Raw genomic sequence first — 18,189 nt, forward strand, 5'->3', positions numbered from 1 at the left:
AGTAGACCACGTGTCAATTCTTGAACATATGTTTTTTTTTTTTGTCTCTCCGTTTTAGCTTTTTTTTTCCGCGGGCACATGGTCATGTGTACGAGATGTGTCAGTTGTCACCAGAAAGCCTTCATTCCGAAACAAATATAAAGAAGGATTATCCTTTGTTTATGAATAATCCGCTCAAAACTCTAAAAATAGCTGCAACAAAAAAAAAAAAAAAAATCATACAGCTAATCACTTATTTGCGGAAGAGTGCGGGTCACCGGAACTTCGAGATGACGTCATATCCGGTTCTCAACTGTCAACTTCGATCTCACGGCAAGTTGTGAACTTACCATATGCTTCGGTACTCTCCACTGGTAGGTTCGGAGGATGCACGCTTTGCACTTGTTAGCCACGTCCTAGAACAACAACACAAAATGTTTTCACGTTCCATCAGTACTCTTTTCTCACCTTCAAAACCAAAAGAAAAGCAGTTTGGCTTCTCGTGGAGCGTTGCTAACTGTCCACTTAATGCGGTGAATTCGGATGCTTGTCTGTCCATTCAATATTGGTTATACATTATTTTACAGAAACGTACATGTTCCAAACACGAAAAGATATTTTTTTCCTTATCTGACAACCAAATATTGTAAGAACTAATTCATACAACCTATAAACTATGGGCAAAAATGTATTTTTAGGTGACAAATAGTATAGGATCGCGTATTTTGCCATCAAACCAGTTTTTTTTTTTCTTTCTTAAAGATGGCAAAAACAAAGCGCACTAAAAGGAGACCATTGCTACCGTTATCGCTTCTTCGCTGTCGGTATCGGAACCAATGCAACGTGAGAACTTATATGTCACGTGACCAACCCCTTCGCGTACCATTGTTTCCAGTTCAGATAGTCACATGGCACTCTCACTGTTGAATTGGCTAGAGTAATTTGTCTATATTTTATTTCTTTTAGTATTCTAGGGCTTACTAAATAAAAATCGGGCAACTGGACGTGGTTTCAACTCGAACTGAGGCGAAATAGCATACAATTTTCATTGAGGGCAAGAGGTCGTGAAGTTTGTAACAGAATCGTTGGCCGTTACTGATATATGACTTGAATGCTCACAGTTGATCTAATATACTATGTGTAATCGTTTACCGCTGCTTAGGTAACATCAAGACGAACAATGGACCAAAGATAATTGAATATACTTTGTGGACTCACGGGTTCTGGCATTTTTTGTTGACACTCTTGCAGCAGGCGAGCCTTCAGATTATTCTGGAAAAACCAAGTAAGACAAGAAGTCCGGATTCAACTATGGGCTGACCCCAAGCCTGATTTTGACAGTGCGTGTTAAACACTTCAACGAATGAAGTTACACGTGGCTTTTGAAGGGCATGTCTTAGATCAAGTAGGAGTTATGTAAGCCGCTGTTCTTACCCCGGCCAAACATCGACGATATAGTTGCTGTACCTGCGAACAAAACAACAACAAAAGAATTAGGTTTTATTTTAAAAGATCGTATCTCGAAAGGCAAGAACGACTTTTTGTTTTGTTTTGTTAATAAATGTTTTACTTACGTCCACCGTTTGTACTTCGTTGTTAGCTGGATCGTTCATAAAGTTGTCAGCGCATTTTCGGCATTTTTCAATTTCCTCCTACAAACGTAAAATCGCAGACGCCATTTGAGAAATAGATTGCAAAAGAGAGAAAGTGATAACCAAACAAAGTTTTAGTAACGGGATGCGATAAGCAGAAATCGCTTCATGTAATAGGGCTTCTGCTCTCCGACATATGTCAAGTCTACGACTAGATAAATAGATGACCAGAGCCTTTCGATTTGGGCGGTGTCCTGCGCCATCTAGCGAACGTTTTAAATTTCTAATGGGCTTTTGTCACGCTTAAGTATCACAAACTGGTGACGAAGGAGCACGCACTACCACCGAACGTTGCTAGGATCGCCGTAAAGTTGTGTTTTATTCTATTGGCGCACCATGTTTTTTCTACGCTTGCCTGGTGACACCAGGACACCAGGGCCTCTAAACTCGTCAAACACAAAGTTGGGTCCGAAGTTGACGGAACGCACCGATTGGCCGACGTCCAATCGCCGCTCTCCGGAAACTTTCGGCTCCAACTTCGTGTTTCACGAGTTTAGGGCCCCAGGTAACCTCTACGGCGACGATTGTTCTGAAAGGTTTCTTTATGCACACTGTTATGGCTGTGTAACATTGCGTACCTGCTAAACTATTATGCGCTGGCGTCAGTTTTGTTTTTCTAAGCACTCTGATTGAATAGTGACTTCATCATCTCCTCAATGGATTGCTGGCGGAGAGAAACAACATACACGAAGGTTGAATTTCGTAAGCGAGTTTAGCAAACACAAGTTCTGTCCTGATTATTTTGTAATCTGTTTGAAGGGTGGCTTCATTGGCATCTTTCGGACATCATTTTGATGACATAAGCTATTTGTAACGCGCAGAACACGACCGTATGTGGGATTGTTCTCACAGCGTCGAATGCAAAGAGCAAAGGTAAGTGGGGTGATTTCAGATAAGATCGACCAAAGGGTGGCTGGTTGACATTTTTAAATCAACTGATGTTTTTATATGCTATTGTCTAGTGTCTGGTCTAAACGAACCCAAACTTAGTTTTGACGAAAAAAAAAAAACATTGGGGACAGGAAAAATCGTAAGGCATGATGAGGTGGACAGTTAACGCGCACTGATGGAGGGGCATGTTTGAAAATGAATAACTGAAACGATAAAATTAGGATAATTTTTATGCTTTTTAGAAACAAACTATAGGTACAGTTGGCTTCTAAGATATAGTAATTATATTTATTTATTTTATATTTAGTTTTCTTAAAATTGCCAAACATGCCTCCTCGAACGACAAATGGCAAAATTTGGAGGCCTGTATATCATGGAATGAGTTAATCATTATCATAAACTTTTCAGATAGTATTCTACTTATAAATGGCTATTATTTAAAAATATATAACGTATCTGAGTGATACGATAGACGGGATATATTTTGGCAAACATGGGGAACAAATCAAACAACGAAGAATTCCGATGCGAATAAAAAAAAAAAAAAAGCTCCACCTTCGATTCTTTTTAAAATTTGGATACTTTGTTATAGTCTATTTCGGCATTTATTTCAATTAAAAACATGTTGCATTATTTGATTGAGACTCCCCAAAGTAGGGTCCTTTTTCAAAGCCTACACTTAGCAGTGCCCTATACGAGAAGTGACTCGTGAGTTCCAGTTCCATAAAACTAACACAGATCTTTTACATATTTTATTCACACGAGGCCACTGATGACTGTAGCAATCCTTCACACAATAAAAGTGACTAATGATGCAGTGTGAAGTTTTGCTTTCCTGTATATTTTATATTTAAAACAAAAGAAATAACTTTACTTCCGCACACAAAAATAAAGATAGAATACTAAAATTGTTCAGGTTAGCTATGTATTTCCGGGGGCAAACCATTTCAGGTGAGAGGTGCCACCGCGCCGGACTGTAAGAGCTTCGACGATACTCTCGGTGTAAGAATATATCGTGGCAGTCCGAGATACTTTATCCTGCGCGAGGATAACGTTTCGTGATTCTTATATGGTGATCAGATAAAGATTATAAGCTATCACCAAGTAAAACAGTAGGTTAAATACCCCGCGAAGAAAACTTTGATAAATAAGATGTCCCTGCATTCAAAATGAGCAGTCCTTGGGGCATCAAATTCGACACTTTACACTAAGGCATTCCTCGATGTACCCCATTTAATAAAGTTCTTTCTAACCATATTCGACTGTCCGTCCTACATATACGTCACCGGTTCCTTCTGTTGATGACTTGCAGAGCCGCCACGCATGCCAAAACTGGATGCCAGAAAAAACGCGCACCGTCAGCCACTCTTCTTCTTTTTATTATTATTTGTTTGTCGATGATACCGAACAACATCGTTTTCGTCCAGATACACAAGATGCACCCAGTTTATCGGATAGAATGCAAACAAATGTCCTGAGCGTCTGAATTGCGTTTATTGAACGTTCTTTGAGGTTGTTCAGCGTTGGCCTGGTGCTTCACGAATCCGCCAACTCCATCGCGTGTATTTTCCCATGTCCAGATGCAGAAAATAACCACTGGGCTTTTGGGCAATCATTTTGTGCAAACTGGTGAAGCTGTTAGCGATTCTTAAAATGACTGGCGGCCCCGTCACTTACGTACGTCATGTGCGAGTATACCGCAACGTTTGTCTTCAACCCACTCTTCCACTTTTTTTTAGAGCCAAGCGCGCGTGAGCGGTGGCGTCACACAGGTCCTCACTGATGATAGCGACGCTGTTTGTAGATTTTCTTGTCGTCACTGCAGATGTAAATATCGTAACTTCTTTTTCCCCAGTGGTATACTTGAACTTTGTCAGGAAGCGCGATGGTCAAGTTTTCAGTAAAGTCAAAATTAAAGACAATGCTCCTGCGTTGCATGCACTGCTTTTCATTGTAGATCGCTTTATCTTGCGTTTGTCGGGTTATGGCTGTGAAATATCCAACTTTCGACCGTTGCCTGAACAACTTTTAGAAGAGTTTCAGGATCCAATGTTCTTTTCTCAAGGTCACCGAACTCCCATGTTGTAAGCACAATCTATCATTCTCTGGGACATGGAGTTCCTCCAGTGTAAGAGACTGGCCTTTTTGGCAGTGATCACAGTTTCCCTAAATACACAGACTTGTTAGTGGGTCGCACAAAAATGCTTTGAGTTCATTTCACCAGTGTTCAATGCTGAGGCTGTAACGTTCTCTACAGCGGAAATAGAAAGGTAACAATTGGCGCAGCGGACACATACACACACTTCCTGGTGTGGAATACATTTGACCCATCTAGGGCGCAAGGAATGTTGCAAGTTTCGCCAGCCCAACGGCGGAATCAGGATGATTGTGTTTGTATGCAGGAAAGGCCTCTCGGATTGAGCGTGTCAGGAAGCGCTTTGGCACGAACGTTTTCTCCCCGTCGAGCATGACAGAGACCACGTCCTTCTGGTTGGGACCTTGGCGCGAACATTGTAGCTCGTCTTTCGTGAAGTACCCTAGGGCAGCAGACACGTTCTCAGGGCTCACCTCGCACCTCATCTAAGGATCCGGCTCATACGACACGCCACGTTTTTTGTTACCTAGAGCGTAAACACCGTCGCCATGTTAACCTTTCCTGGGTTAATATGGCGAAAGTGTTTACACTGTGTTGTATTTAGGCAGGGATCGGGTATTTGGGGGTTCTGCTGTACGTCGGTGTGCTTCTTTGTGCCTCATAATATCGCCCGCGAAGCCAGCGAGTGGGATGGTGACAGGCAGGACTGCTCAGTAAACAGGCATCGGCGGCCATATTTTTCTGGTTAAATTGAGCCCCCTCATCCTTGACAGGAAGCGGGGAAATGCGAAAAAAGATTGTATTGGCAGTTTTGCCAGAACTAGCGACGAGTGCCGTCTGCTACTTCCGTCAACTATTGCGCCATAATCGTGACCTTCGCAAGAAGATGATTGTTGCTAGCCACAGAACACTATCACGCAGAAAGGGAATGCTTGAACATGTTTTATTCTAGATATAAGAAAGGGGTATATATAAGAGAGGAAGATGGAGATAGAGGGGAAGAGAGAGGAGCATATCGTGTCGTAAAAAAATAAAATGAACAAAGTTCCCAGTGGTCGATGGCTTTAGGATCTTTTCTCGGATCACTACATCTATATATAGTAGCTCTTTGTACACAGTAATTTCTCTCCACTCTTACTGTACAAACGATGGCCACAGTCATCAATGGTCTCATCTGAATAAAAATATATAAAAGATGTGTGTTAGTTTCACGAAACTAAAACTCAGAGTCATTTCTCGTATAGGGCACTGCTAAGTGCAGGCTTTGAAAAAGGACCCTACTTTGGGGAATTATGTCTTCTTTCTCAATCGAATAATGCAACATCTTTTTAATAGAAATGAATGCCTAATAGTGTACAACAAGGCATCAAAATTAAATAAAAAATGGAAGGTGTTTTTTTTTTTATTCGCATCGGGTTTTTTTGTTGTTTGATCTTTTCCCCCTGTTTGCCTAAATATATACCGACTACCGTATCACTCAGATACCTTATATATATATTTTTTTTAAATAATAGCCATTTATAAGTAGACTACTATCTGAAAAGTATATGATAATGATTAACTTATTTTATGAGATACAGGCCTGCAAATTTTGCCATTTGTCGTTCGAGGAGGCATGTTTGGCAATTCTTAGAAAACAAAATATAAAAGAAATAAATATAATTGCTATATATTACAAGCAAACTGTACCCATAGTTTTTTTCTAAAAAGCATTAGAATTCTCCTAATTTTATCGTTTTAGTTATTCATTTTCAAACATGCCCATTCCATCAGCGCGCGTTACTGCAGCTGTCCACCTCATCATGCGTTACGAGGTTTCCTATCCCCAAATTTTTTTTTCTGGTCGAAACTAAGTTTGGTTTCGTTTATACCATACACTAGACAATATCATATAAAAACATCAGTTGATTTAAAAATGTCGACCAGCCACCCTTTGGTCGATCTTATCTAAAATCACTCAGTGTCATCATGGTAACGTCTAACAACAAAATGTACAATTTTTTGTAATATGAAAGCTTAGGGTGCAAGAGCGCACGAGCGTTCATACGGTTTTGACTCCATCGCTTCAGAGAGCACGCGAAATGGTAATTTTTTGTGTTTACAATAGAGGTTACCTTCTTAGCCGCATATAGCGACTAGTCTAGACGCCGAGTAATCTTAAAGACAATATTTTCTAGTGGACCCAAGGCGACAAGGTCGCGCTCATGGCTCTGTAAAGGCTCTGCTCCCTGTTGTGCGGAATCACACTCTAAAGCAAGCAGCAAGCGCAGGCATGCCTTTGGAGTGAGTCCGGGAGTTTTACAACTAGCTGCTTTACTTTCACGACTGCTTTTGCGCCAGTGAAGTCTTTCGACTTCCTGACTTGAGTTAATAACGTCTTTCCTTATTTTATACCTTCGTGTGATTCGAGTGCCTCTGAACAGGCCATCTTTAGATTAATTCACGCCCTTTCGAGGGCTGCGCTCGATTTGCGAGGTGAATATACATTAAGAGCACGTATAGTGTGTGAGTGCTGCAGCACGCACGATTTACATGATCGATTTGTAGGTCATGAACGGGATGTATCAGTTACATTTGATCTACATTAAAGGCGCGGTCAATGGCATTCAGAGGGAGCGCAAGTGTTGTCATGCTCTTGGGGTCAGCAAACGGGTTGATGAAAGCATCGCCGATATGACGTTATTTCTCAGCGGGTTTCCAAGGTGGTAATCGCATCCCGTGGTATGCGGATAGTGGACTCAGGCCAATTATAGTTTGCTGCTATTGTAACGCAACAAGGTCCTGTGACTGTCCTTACCGAATCCTTGAATCGTCGAGGACAGGCATCCTTGACTCTCTCCCTAGGCGGTTTCTAAAAAGAAACAAAAGAAAAAAACCCAAATCTGTTATGTATGTTCAAAACAAAACTGCTTGTTTCTGTATTGCGCGCGAAGACAAACTTTTTATTCATGCGTATCGGTCTCGTAGTCATTACCGTAATGAAAACCACATTAATGTTTGCCATAAAAATACACCTTTGTCTAAAGATCCTGGGTTCAATCCCCACCCCTGCCCGTTTCGATCTGAATGACCATCGCATACCGGCGTCCGGTCGTGTATCACTACTGCGTGGTGCACGATAAAGACCCCAGGCTAGCGGACCGGCTAAACTTACATACAGCTGAGGCACTAGACGCTCGCTGGAGCTGGCAAACTTCCCGCTGTCTAAAGATACGCACAACACAATTACGTTTAGTCACGCGATATACATTGTCGCATGGGCTCACCCGTGGCATGCAGATGCTTCTTACTTGTGCTTCCTGTAAAAAAAAAAAAGGAGGAAAACTTAAACATCTCGATGAACACATTAGACCTGATGCGATATTCTATTATCTGGATCACTCTTTTTTTTTTTTTTAGGCACTTACGCCGTGTTGTATTTCTATTATTTCCACAGCTCAATAAAAGAAATACACTGGAATTTGGCGGATTGTTTGGCGTTCTTCATTTAATTTTGTTCTTGGCGTTTTAGTTAGAAATAGACACGTTGTAAAACAACGTAGACGCCGTCATGATATATAAAATCAGTAACGCTCAAGCGACCAAACAAAGGAACGCGATCGAGCTTATCGTTACCTATTTTTTTTTTATTGCTGCTTTTACTATTGGCGAATTTTGTGAAATCGACGGCAACTAAGCGGTTAAAACAGAAAAGTGTCACGACAAGTTCGCTCAGATTTTCACAGCGCCTGTCGCAATCGAAAGACGAAGCCGTGAAATTAGGTCCAAAAACACGTGATGAAAATCGCCAATAGTCACTGACAGACTAAAGCGGCAGGCGGGTTCTTTCAGCTGTCCAGCCTCCAGCAAGAGCTTTCTGACTTCGATGATGCTTCGGCGTCCCGCGAGCCTCGATCGTGCAGGCGCAGGAAAAGCGCGAGTGAAGGCAGCGATTGAGTGCGTGCTGGAGTCTGGGCGTTCAAAAGAGAGACGCCCCCCCCCCCCCCCCCCCCCCCCCCCCGTTCTCATCTTGTCACTGACCGTAGTTACCCTTAAGACTGATTTATATTGTGCAATTTTGCTTGCGATTTCGCAGTTACGGCGTGACTCGTGCGGCAAAAAAAAAAAAAAATACCTGGGGGAAACGGCGGGCCCTTACGTCGCAGCTTTGAATTCGCAAGCAAAATCGATCGTGCGAATCGGGCTTTACACGGCATTGTTTACTTTTTTACGCTATTTGTTCAAGTATGCGCGAGCAGCATTTACGCAAGAAATGTTCTCGGTATTTGCTATTAGCGAAAGAACTTTCAATTCAGTGAACAAAATTGACGAGACAGAAATTACAGAAAGATACATTAGTGGATTCTTATAGAGGTTGCGTCAGCATGACACTTGGAAACACCACACACGTCCGCCATTCGGAAACGCTAACGCTGACCCCTTCACTTTTCCCTTTCGGCTTTCTTTTTTGCATGCTCTATTTTTTTTAGTAACATCTTTTTGGCCTGATTACGGGGTAGCGTTTCTTAAAGGCGGGCGTGTGTGGCGTTTCCCAATTGTTATGCTAACGGATTTTCTAAGAACTCACCAATGGATCTTCATGCATCTTTTTCGCCCCCTTTTCTGTACTTTGCCTGTCAGGGTACGTCGACGCCCTTGGACATGGCCATTCATATTGCTCGTGGAAAGAACCATACCCATAACACTTGTGGAAGGAATCTTATCTATATCACTCGTGGAGGAAACCGCGTCAATCGTTTTAACTACATACACACACATCATAGCTCACGCACCTCTACTACGGAAACCCAGAGCGAAGAACAACCGGCGACGGCAGAGCGGCAACTGAGCACGCCCGGATTCCACCACGCTACCGCGCAATACGTCCTGATAACAAAGCCGTAGTGCTGAATGAGATGGCGTCATCAGAGAAGGCCAACGCTGCTCATAGATTGGACACGACGATTGCGTCAATGTTCGGCTCAAACTTGACTCGAAGCCGAGCGCTGACGCAGCACCCATTTCCGATCTGTGTCCCGCGTTTCCCTTCTCCGATAACGCCATCTCATTCAGCGCTGCTGCTATGTTATCTAGGAGGTGTTGCGCGCCGTCTCCTCCTCTCTGGCTCCGCGCCAGTTGTGCCTATGCGACGTTCTTTCGACGAAAACGAAAGGGCTCGTTTTGGCGAAACTCCGGCGGTGTCTGTCAGTTTGTCAGCGCCAGGGAGAGAGGGAGAGGTTGACGCGTGCTGACGTCAGCGCTTTGTACCAATGGGAGCGAGGCACGTGTCATCCTCTCCCCTCTTTCTCCCTCTCTTTCCGGCACTGACAAACAAAAGACACCGCCGGGTTTTCGTCAAAACGAGCGTTTTAATACTCACGCATTAATAACGCATAAAAAAACGACTCACATCATCATAAGATGCGTTCTCGTCGAGGCGGGACTTCTCGACACAAGCTTCGCACGCCGACTTCTCGATCTATAGGACCAAGATTGCAGTTCAGGCTTGCACCCGTGAACTTACGAAAATTATTTTAGAGGCTTACATTTTGGTTTCTGAAATACCAGTCACACGTCTTGCGGAGAAGTTCTTTTCGTGAAGGCTGTACGAAACGAAGGGTTCAATTAGGCACAGTTTTATGTATTTGTATATGTCATACCTAAATTGCCCGGAGGGCATTACAGCATCGTTCTGCATCTATTTATCTTAGCCTATCCTCAAATTCTACCCTACTGCTAGCTTCCCTGCACTCGAATGAGTGCCATCCCATATCACCCTGTACCCCCTGGTTCGGTGTTTTACCACGAGCTCACAGAGCCAACCAACCTACTCCTCGCTGCTTTATTTCTAGCCTTGTCTGAACGTCCACTTTTATGCACAATACTGCATTTGGAAAAGTCAGGCTCAGAACCATAATTCCTCCTAGGATCTCCCACACCACCTAAAACCTGTTATAGTTCCACAGTGCTCTATTTTTCATTACAGCTGAATTTCTGTTTCCCTTGCCAGTTACATATTTTGCATGTTCATTGTGGTATATTTACTTTTATTTATCGACTCGCACAACTTATAGTCCTTATGACTTTAGCTCTGCAATTCCGTCATCATTGAACACCAGACCGGTGATTTGTCACTCCTGAATTCTAAGCCTAACTTTGGCCCTCTTCGCCACATGTATTGATTAGGGACTGCAGCCCTATGTTGATATCGTCCATTAGCACAATATCATCAGTATGTACAAGACCTGGTAATGACTTTTTGATCGCTTGACCTTGCCTGTCGCATGAAAAATCAACCCCCCCCCCCCAAAAAAAAAAAAAAAGAAGAAAGGTTTTTTTCAACTTTTCCACTAGTTCTTGGAGATACAACATGAACAACAATGGCGAGAAAGGGCTTCTCTGTCTAAGACCTCTTTTTATCTCAATTGGCTTTGCTCTTTTTCCTTCCCATGTTAGTCTTTGTAAATATCCCCGAAAAATTGCAATATTCCGTCGTCCACACCTCCTAGCGGAAAAGGTGTGAAGGTGAGGAGCGGGGAGCTACCATCTGCCTAAGTTGCCAGCGAATACTGGCGAGACCTAGCGGCTGATTTGTGAAGCAGATGAAAGGGGATTAAATGTGTCGGGTTGGGGAGGCAAATAATGATGTGCTCGGGATTAGAATAACAAAGAGAGAGAAAGAGAGAAGGGGGGGGGGGGGAAGGGGGGAGAAGAGTGAATTTGGAGATAATGGACGCCTCGAGCACAGCACCACCACTTACTCCATTCATAATATGTTTCAATAATATGCGTAGGCGAAGTTGGAATTAGAGTTGCTACGGTGATACGTAATAGTCAAAAAGCCTGTCAAAATGCTTAATCCATCTCCTTTTTTTTTTAGGTTTTCAAGTTGTAAAGGTTATGATGAAGCCTTACCCTTGGTAGACACTTGTTCCGCAGGTTGGAAACCTTAAAAGTGTGAGAAATATAAAAAGAATGTTGATGAGAAGGTAATGTTATTTATTTGAGAAAGACAAAGTTTGGAAAAATATTTTTTTTTTTTTTGGTTTTCATATATGCTGATACACATGTTCTTTATGGACTTGAAGACAGTATTCTGAAGGTTTATCTATAGAGCCTGGCGTGATGGCAACCAAACATACCCAAAATCTACCTGCGGGACACTAAAAACATAGATAGAACTCACTGAGTGGTTAGAAAATGAAACATATATAAAATAATTTAATATAGTCTTCCGCAACTCTTAACATTTTACAGTGTTCACTTCAAGTTAACTGCAAACCAGAAAGAGAAGTGAAATTTTCTCTCCAATCATTTTGTGTAAAATTATCAATACGAGAACCTCCCCAACTAAACGCAACGGGTAGGGCTTACCTTTACACGAAAGAAAATGATAACTAGGAACATGAACATATACTCACGTCCTCGTATTCGAAGTTGGCTGGAAGCGGGTACTCGTCAACGCATTGCTGGCACTGAGCGGCCTGTTCCTGATCAAAATGAACACGTGCAAATAAAATTAAAAATGCCTTAAAGGTGTTCTGAATGCCATGACTAACGATAACGCGATGCCTTCTAATAGGGTTTTGTTATTTTTAAGGGCTTTAAGTAAGCTTTCGTTTATCCTTGAATCCAGTCTTTGGGGCTCATTCCTCCTCAGTTTATTTCATACATTTTTTTTAAGTAGCATGAATTTGTTGGTGATTAAGCAATAAAATAAGCACAGAATTAATAGTAAGAAATGTATTCAAAGCAAAAATAAATCCATTAAACTAAAATTACTTGTAATATATTGAGTTCGTATGATAGTAATTATTAATGGGCACTGATTGGTAAAACATAGTTTGCCCATACAAAATAAAACAAAACGTTGGACGTGACTTACGTCGTCGATGTACCTCCACTTGCAGAGACGCTTTAGCCTTTCCTTGGGGCTTGACTGGAGACAGGAACATGCAATTATCTTTGCTGCTTAAACAGTCCATATTTTACTAGGGCAAAGAAATAAAGATTCCGATACAGACACTCACCCTTGGCATGCACGTAGATTCCACTCTTCTGTACTGAAAGAACAAAATAAAAGCAAAAAAACAATGACTAGATACTGTGGAACACCAAAAGGACAGCAACCGACTTGACGATAAACTGACGGCTAAACTAATTAAACAACCCTTCTCACGTAAACAACCCATACTCATACTATTTATTTACGAGAACATATCTAAAAATGAAGGCACACATTAGGTTTTACTGAGTAGCTAAGCATTTATACATACCTATGCATTGTCTTAAACTTTTTCATTTCAGTAAGAATAACTGAATATATAATTGGGCGAGTTGACGCGTACTTATATTGAAACAGCGCGAAGCGAGGAACTGGACGACTCGAAAATTGTTTTATTATTAATCAATAAGAATAACCTAAATATGATACGTAGAACACAGTAAATTAAGCAATTTGTGAGACTCTGGGACACACGGTGATACGAATTGCAAAAATATCGCCTTGATAAACCATAAATGCATCGTATACAGCTGAACGCGCAAGAAAATAAAGCGAATACTAAAAACGTGCGTTTGCAGTGCTACAAACTGTACACACCGACTGGCCAACTTACCTCGGCAAATGTCGCGCTGTCGTCAATACCCGTGTTGTTGACACATTTGTAGCACTCCGTTTGGTTCTCGGGCTGTGAAGCATTTAGCCATAACGAGAAAGGAAAAGTTGAGTAAAGTAAACAAAACTTGGTACAAAAGTGCTGTCTGATGTTGTTCGTTTTTCTTAATTGAAGTTACAGCAGCGTATAGTTTAGCATCGTCAGCACGTAACGCAAACCTGTAGAAAAGTTTAAAAAAATTCAAATTTAAGGAACTAAATGCATTGTGTTTGTTCACACAATGTTGCGTTTAAGTTGTTTTTTACCACTACCTAATCCATCTGATGTGCATCATTACCAAGGCTTCGGCTGTCAATGAGCACATAAAACAAACAAATAAATGAATGAGATTAATAGTTTGTTTTATTGCACAAGGCGCCAAAACAATTCTTTTTTAGCCAGTGGGAAAACTCTCTTAGAAGTAAAAAATGCAGCAGTGAGTTTTTATACACATCAAATTCGGTTCTAAAGCTTCTGTTGGTTTATTTTTAAATAAAATATTTGTAACTAGCAGAGCGAAAGTTCGTCTGCTTCTTTTGCAAGGGTTGTGGTGACGTCTGAACGCTGAGCTCTGGTTGGCTCTGATTGGAGGATAGTGGGCAGACCTCAAGGCTGATTGCTTTGAGGTCTACTCACGATCCAAAGATCAGAGCCAATCACAGCTCGGCGTTCTGACGTCACCACAACCCCTGCAAAGGAAGCAGACGAACTTGCCCACCGCATAGTCTGTTGCAGGTTAAGAAAAGCAGGACAAGCATCTCCCACAGAGTAGTCCACTTTTTGCACTTTAGCAGAACAAATGCTGTAGAGGGTTCAATTGGAGAGGAGGAAGCCTTCGATCGTTGCGAGCATAAACTTTTGTACGTGGGGTTTGTCATGCTTTTCTTAACCTACAACAGGCTATAGAGACTCCAAATACGATTATCGAAATAACTCAGTTGCTTGCGTCGGCACCCGTCATTGGAGTTATCAAAATATGTTGTTTTATTTTTCACGGGAACAAAGTTGCGACTTGAATTTTCGCTAGTTAAGATAAACTATCAAACTACACCTTGGAAAAATATTTGAGCTCGTTATCGGCACGCTTATGTTTCTAGTTTATTTTATAAAACGCCTCCGGATCAAGAACACCTTGTATTTTTTCCCATTTGCTTCCTCAGTTCATTTTCGGCTATAAAAGTCAAAATTGCATGTTTAGTAGTAACGTGCGGAAATACCTACTCGTGTAATTGATTTTACTACCGAACGTGGAACAACTCAAGTATGCTTTAAGGTTGACACAAAGAAGTTTCCAGGGTTAATTAATAAGCACTAATGAATGCGGCGGTTGTGGCGCAAATAACAAGGATTTGTCGAATAAAAATATTTTTAGTCACCGATATGTTTATTTTTTTCTGAAAAAAAAAACATTGCCGTTTTTGGGGCAAATGAAAAATAAAAAAAAAACGAGAAAGAAACTTACATTTTTGTTGAACCGATATCGGCATTCCATGTGCAATAGGTCCGTCGGCGACGGCTGGAACGAACATACCTGATTGAGGCGTGGACGGTCTGTACAGCCGTTTGTACCTGTACACTGCGCGGCACTTTTAGCCCAAACAAGACATCAGTTGGGTTTCTGCATTTTGTTCGGACGAAATATTGGCGAGCACCAAGCTCAAGTGCTTACCATACTAAGGCAGGACAAGCTTTTGCTGCAACGCCCTCCATACTTTGCACTTTAGCAAAGCTAACGCAGGAGAGGACGATGCCGAAACATATGTTTAGACCAAAAAACGCAGTCAGAGTTGTGACATTAAGCAATGCTGGTGTGACGTTTTGCATTGCCTAATGACACAGCTCAGCCTGCGTTTTTTGGTCTAAACATATGTTTCGGCAGTGTCATTCGCTGAGCTGCCACCGTAAGTTTCGATGATTGGCCCTCCGAGTGTTGTGCGTGAAAGTAGACGCGCAGGCTTTTTTTTTAGTGTACATAACTGATAGATAGAAGATTCTGCCCACTACCAAAAACTTTCCAGTCAAGTTTTCGACTTCAGAAACCCCTTTATAGTGCTCATTGATCGAGAGTAAGGAGAACTCACGTGGGGCATGCATTTCCAGTCGATCTCTCGTTGCTGAAATAAAAGATACATCTCATCATTTTTTTATTCTGTTTCTTTTATAACCATCAACAGCATAAACGAAGGGACCGTCCTAATCATCTCATGGATCGGCAGCCAATCAGGTTGTGGCATTAGCCGATCAGAACGCCATACAACCAATCGCGAAGCAGCGATCGTGAATTAACATATAAGCCCCTTTTAATTTCACGAGATGAGCCCGGCGCGATCACTGAATTCTGCGATGAATGTCCTGTAACAAAACGTTCATCGTTTCAGGAATTTTTTTTTTCTTCTAAAATGTTTACGATGGAAATGTTACATTTCCATCGTAAACTCGGCGCTTTTATCAAAATCTATTCTTTCGTTTAATTCCCGAATTCTCGGATAGCCAGCGTTTACTTTTTTACCCCGGTCTTTCATTTCGGTATATTTTTACTCCTCCAAAATTCGGGATAAATAAAACTATTGTCCGAACTCCAAAGAAAGAAAAAAAGACTCGGAACGTACTATTAATTGTATGTTATTACTACGAAAACTGCTGTCGTAACAAAACAAAAATATATTACCTTCTCCTTTCAGCGAAAAACAAACAAAGGATTAAACCACATTGTGCCTAAAACCGAAACGATATTAGTTCTTTAATATCATATTTTTGAGGATAACTTGGCCAATTCAGGAAACGTTTGCTACAAGTGTTTTTCACGGACATGTTTCGGTTTTATCTTAAAATCCGGAACGGTACTCATAAGCTATTCCCGTAACTATAAAGTTGATCGCCAACAGTATTCCGTCATGACCGACCGATAGAATTCTATCAAGCAGACCTTTACCAATTTGTAGTGGAGTTTTCGATCGCACGATTGCTTGTTTTGTTTCCCGCTTTTAGGAAATCGCTGTTTGTGACGACAGCGTTTTTTTTGTTTGTATTTGTTTTATTTCAGAAAGAAGGAGCGTGTATTAAACGACAATTTTAACGCTCAGTTAATAAATATTAAGACCGAATTACGCTTCATCACAAAAAAAAAGGTTGACAAAAAAGCTAGGTTAAGCAAAAAGTTACATTTATATGCGCAGTATCGATAGGTTAAATTTATTTTACTTTATTGTGTACGAAAGTTACACAATGGCGCGAAAGTAAAGTTGGGCATTTAGCATGTCTGAACGTTACAACTGTCTTTTATAGCCACTAACACGACGAGAACGGAAGGGAGGTTTTGAGTTGTGCCGCACCCGCAGCGCGGGCTTCCTATACTTTTGTTGACATCCGGCATCACCTATAGACTCCTTGCACATGACGTCATTTCCGATACCCTCCAGAGAAGAGGGGGAGAAGGAGCTCCCCTCTTACCAGGACCCTCCTTTGTGCCTTCCGGATTTGCACAGGCGTCGCTATTCTCCTCCCAGAAGATTATAGAAGATTAACCTGTCACTCAAAATTCTTACAAAAGCAGCTTCCCTCTCCTCCTTTTACTTGGTGTGCAAATGTGTGCGATGTGACGTCAATGCAAGGAGCCTATGGGGAGAGCAAGTCTGCTACTTTCGCAGGAGTGGTGATGACGTCAGAACGACGCCGAGCTCTTATTGGCTGATCGAAAAAGATAGTGGGTAGACCTCAATGCTAGATGCCTTAAGGTCTACCCACTATATTTTTTTTTTCAATCGGCCAATAAGAGTTCGGCGTCGTTTTGCGACGCCGAACAGGCGACGTAACACTTTAAGCTTGGAAACAACGCGGACGCCGGACAACCGAAAGAGATGCCTGACCGTTCTTATTTTTCTTCTAATTTTCAGTGACTCTTGATATAAATTTGCTTAAAAAGAAACATTTTGTCCGTTGTAATCGGTGTTGATACCGGGTCTAACTTAAGGGACACTGCTGGCGGCCGCGACCGTACCTCAAATTTGGTGGCGTTTTCTGGCAGTTGGAAGTTTTCGACGCAGCGTACGCACTCCTCCCGTAGATCTTGTTGCTGTACGTTTAAATAAAAAAAAAACAAAAAAAAAAACTATTAGTTCCATGAACAATGTTGTTCGTGGAGATATGAATAAAGCCCGAGAAAAATTCCAACAAACAATGCTTACCCCAGGTACACCGTGGAATGCGTTGCACAGCACGAGAGCAGCTTCTTTGGCGGTATACTGCGTTAAAAAAACACACACACACTCACACGTCTTTTTTTTTTTTCCTGAACTGATCATAAGTTGACGCGAAACTTTCTCGAGTCGAACTCACCGGTTTAACGCATGACTGTCTCATCTGGATCACCTATAAATAATAAGCAAAATGTTTTTTTTTTTTTGTTCCAGCAATTTATGTACACTGTTCGAGCAGGCGCATATTATAGTTGAAAACGTAAAGTGGCCTCAGCGAGATAAAGGAACAAGAGCTTTCAATAGATCCCGTTAAGCATTTTTAAATAAATCCGATAAAATCCGAAAAAAAAACACTCACCAACGAAAATGTTCAAGTTAATACGAACCTCAGAATTTAAGGTAGAACCCCGACTGCTCTTTATCTTTTCCTATAACCCTAAAACGTCTCTCGCAATTATATCCCCCCCCCCCCCCAACCTTTTTTTTTTTATGAATCTCACAAAACAATGTATTTTTATACTAATCCAAGGGGTTCAAAAGACATTCGTTGAGCAGGTCTGGCCTTTCCAGCCGCTGAACTTAGGGCCTTCCTCCTTCCAAGAGGTTCACTGGCCATTTTCTTTCTGGCCCCCTTTTGTTAAAAATATAACTTACGGGCACGTACCGTCGCCCCATCCGCGTTTAGGACAGGAATTCGAGATTCAAACATGACTTCCTTACCACCCACGTGCGATGTGTAG

General features: G+C 41.7%; 1 protein-coding gene across 1 annotated transcript in view; it reads right to left on the minus strand.

Annotated features, from left to right (window-relative positions):
• Positions 1-18,189, minus strand: part of LOC8038920 — a 45,339-nt gene that overhangs the window by 1,410 nt on the left and 25,740 nt on the right. The window contains exons 4-21 of the mRNA XM_040501937.2: positions 17,589-17,621; positions 17,438-17,494; positions 17,251-17,325; positions 15,335-15,367; positions 14,716-14,769; positions 13,215-13,286; positions 12,627-12,659; positions 12,482-12,535; positions 12,018-12,086; positions 11,512-11,544; positions 10,143-10,199; positions 10,007-10,075; positions 7,884-7,916; positions 7,415-7,468; positions 1,554-1,631; positions 1,414-1,446; positions 1,198-1,251; positions 330-395 (exon numbers count right to left, since the gene is read on the minus strand). Coding sequence (XP_040357871.2) covers positions 330-395; positions 1,198-1,251; positions 1,414-1,446; positions 1,554-1,631; positions 7,415-7,468; positions 7,884-7,916; positions 10,007-10,075; positions 10,143-10,199; positions 11,512-11,544; positions 12,018-12,086; positions 12,482-12,535; positions 12,627-12,659; positions 13,215-13,286; positions 14,716-14,769; positions 15,335-15,367; positions 17,251-17,325; positions 17,438-17,494; positions 17,589-17,621 — 957 coding nt within the window. The remainder of the gene's footprint in view (positions 1-329; positions 396-1,197; positions 1,252-1,413; positions 1,447-1,553; positions 1,632-7,414; positions 7,469-7,883; positions 7,917-10,006; positions 10,076-10,142; positions 10,200-11,511; positions 11,545-12,017; positions 12,087-12,481; positions 12,536-12,626; positions 12,660-13,214; positions 13,287-14,715; positions 14,770-15,334; positions 15,368-17,250; positions 17,326-17,437; positions 17,495-17,588; positions 17,622-18,189) is intronic.

This window comes from Ixodes scapularis, unplaced genomic scaffold, assembly GCF_016920785.2.
Source record: "Ixodes scapularis isolate PalLabHiFi unplaced genomic scaffold, ASM1692078v2 PGA_scaffold12__126_contigs__length_90152505, whole genome shotgun sequence".
NCBI classification, from domain to species: domain Eukaryota; kingdom Metazoa; phylum Arthropoda; class Arachnida; order Ixodida; family Ixodidae; genus Ixodes; species Ixodes scapularis.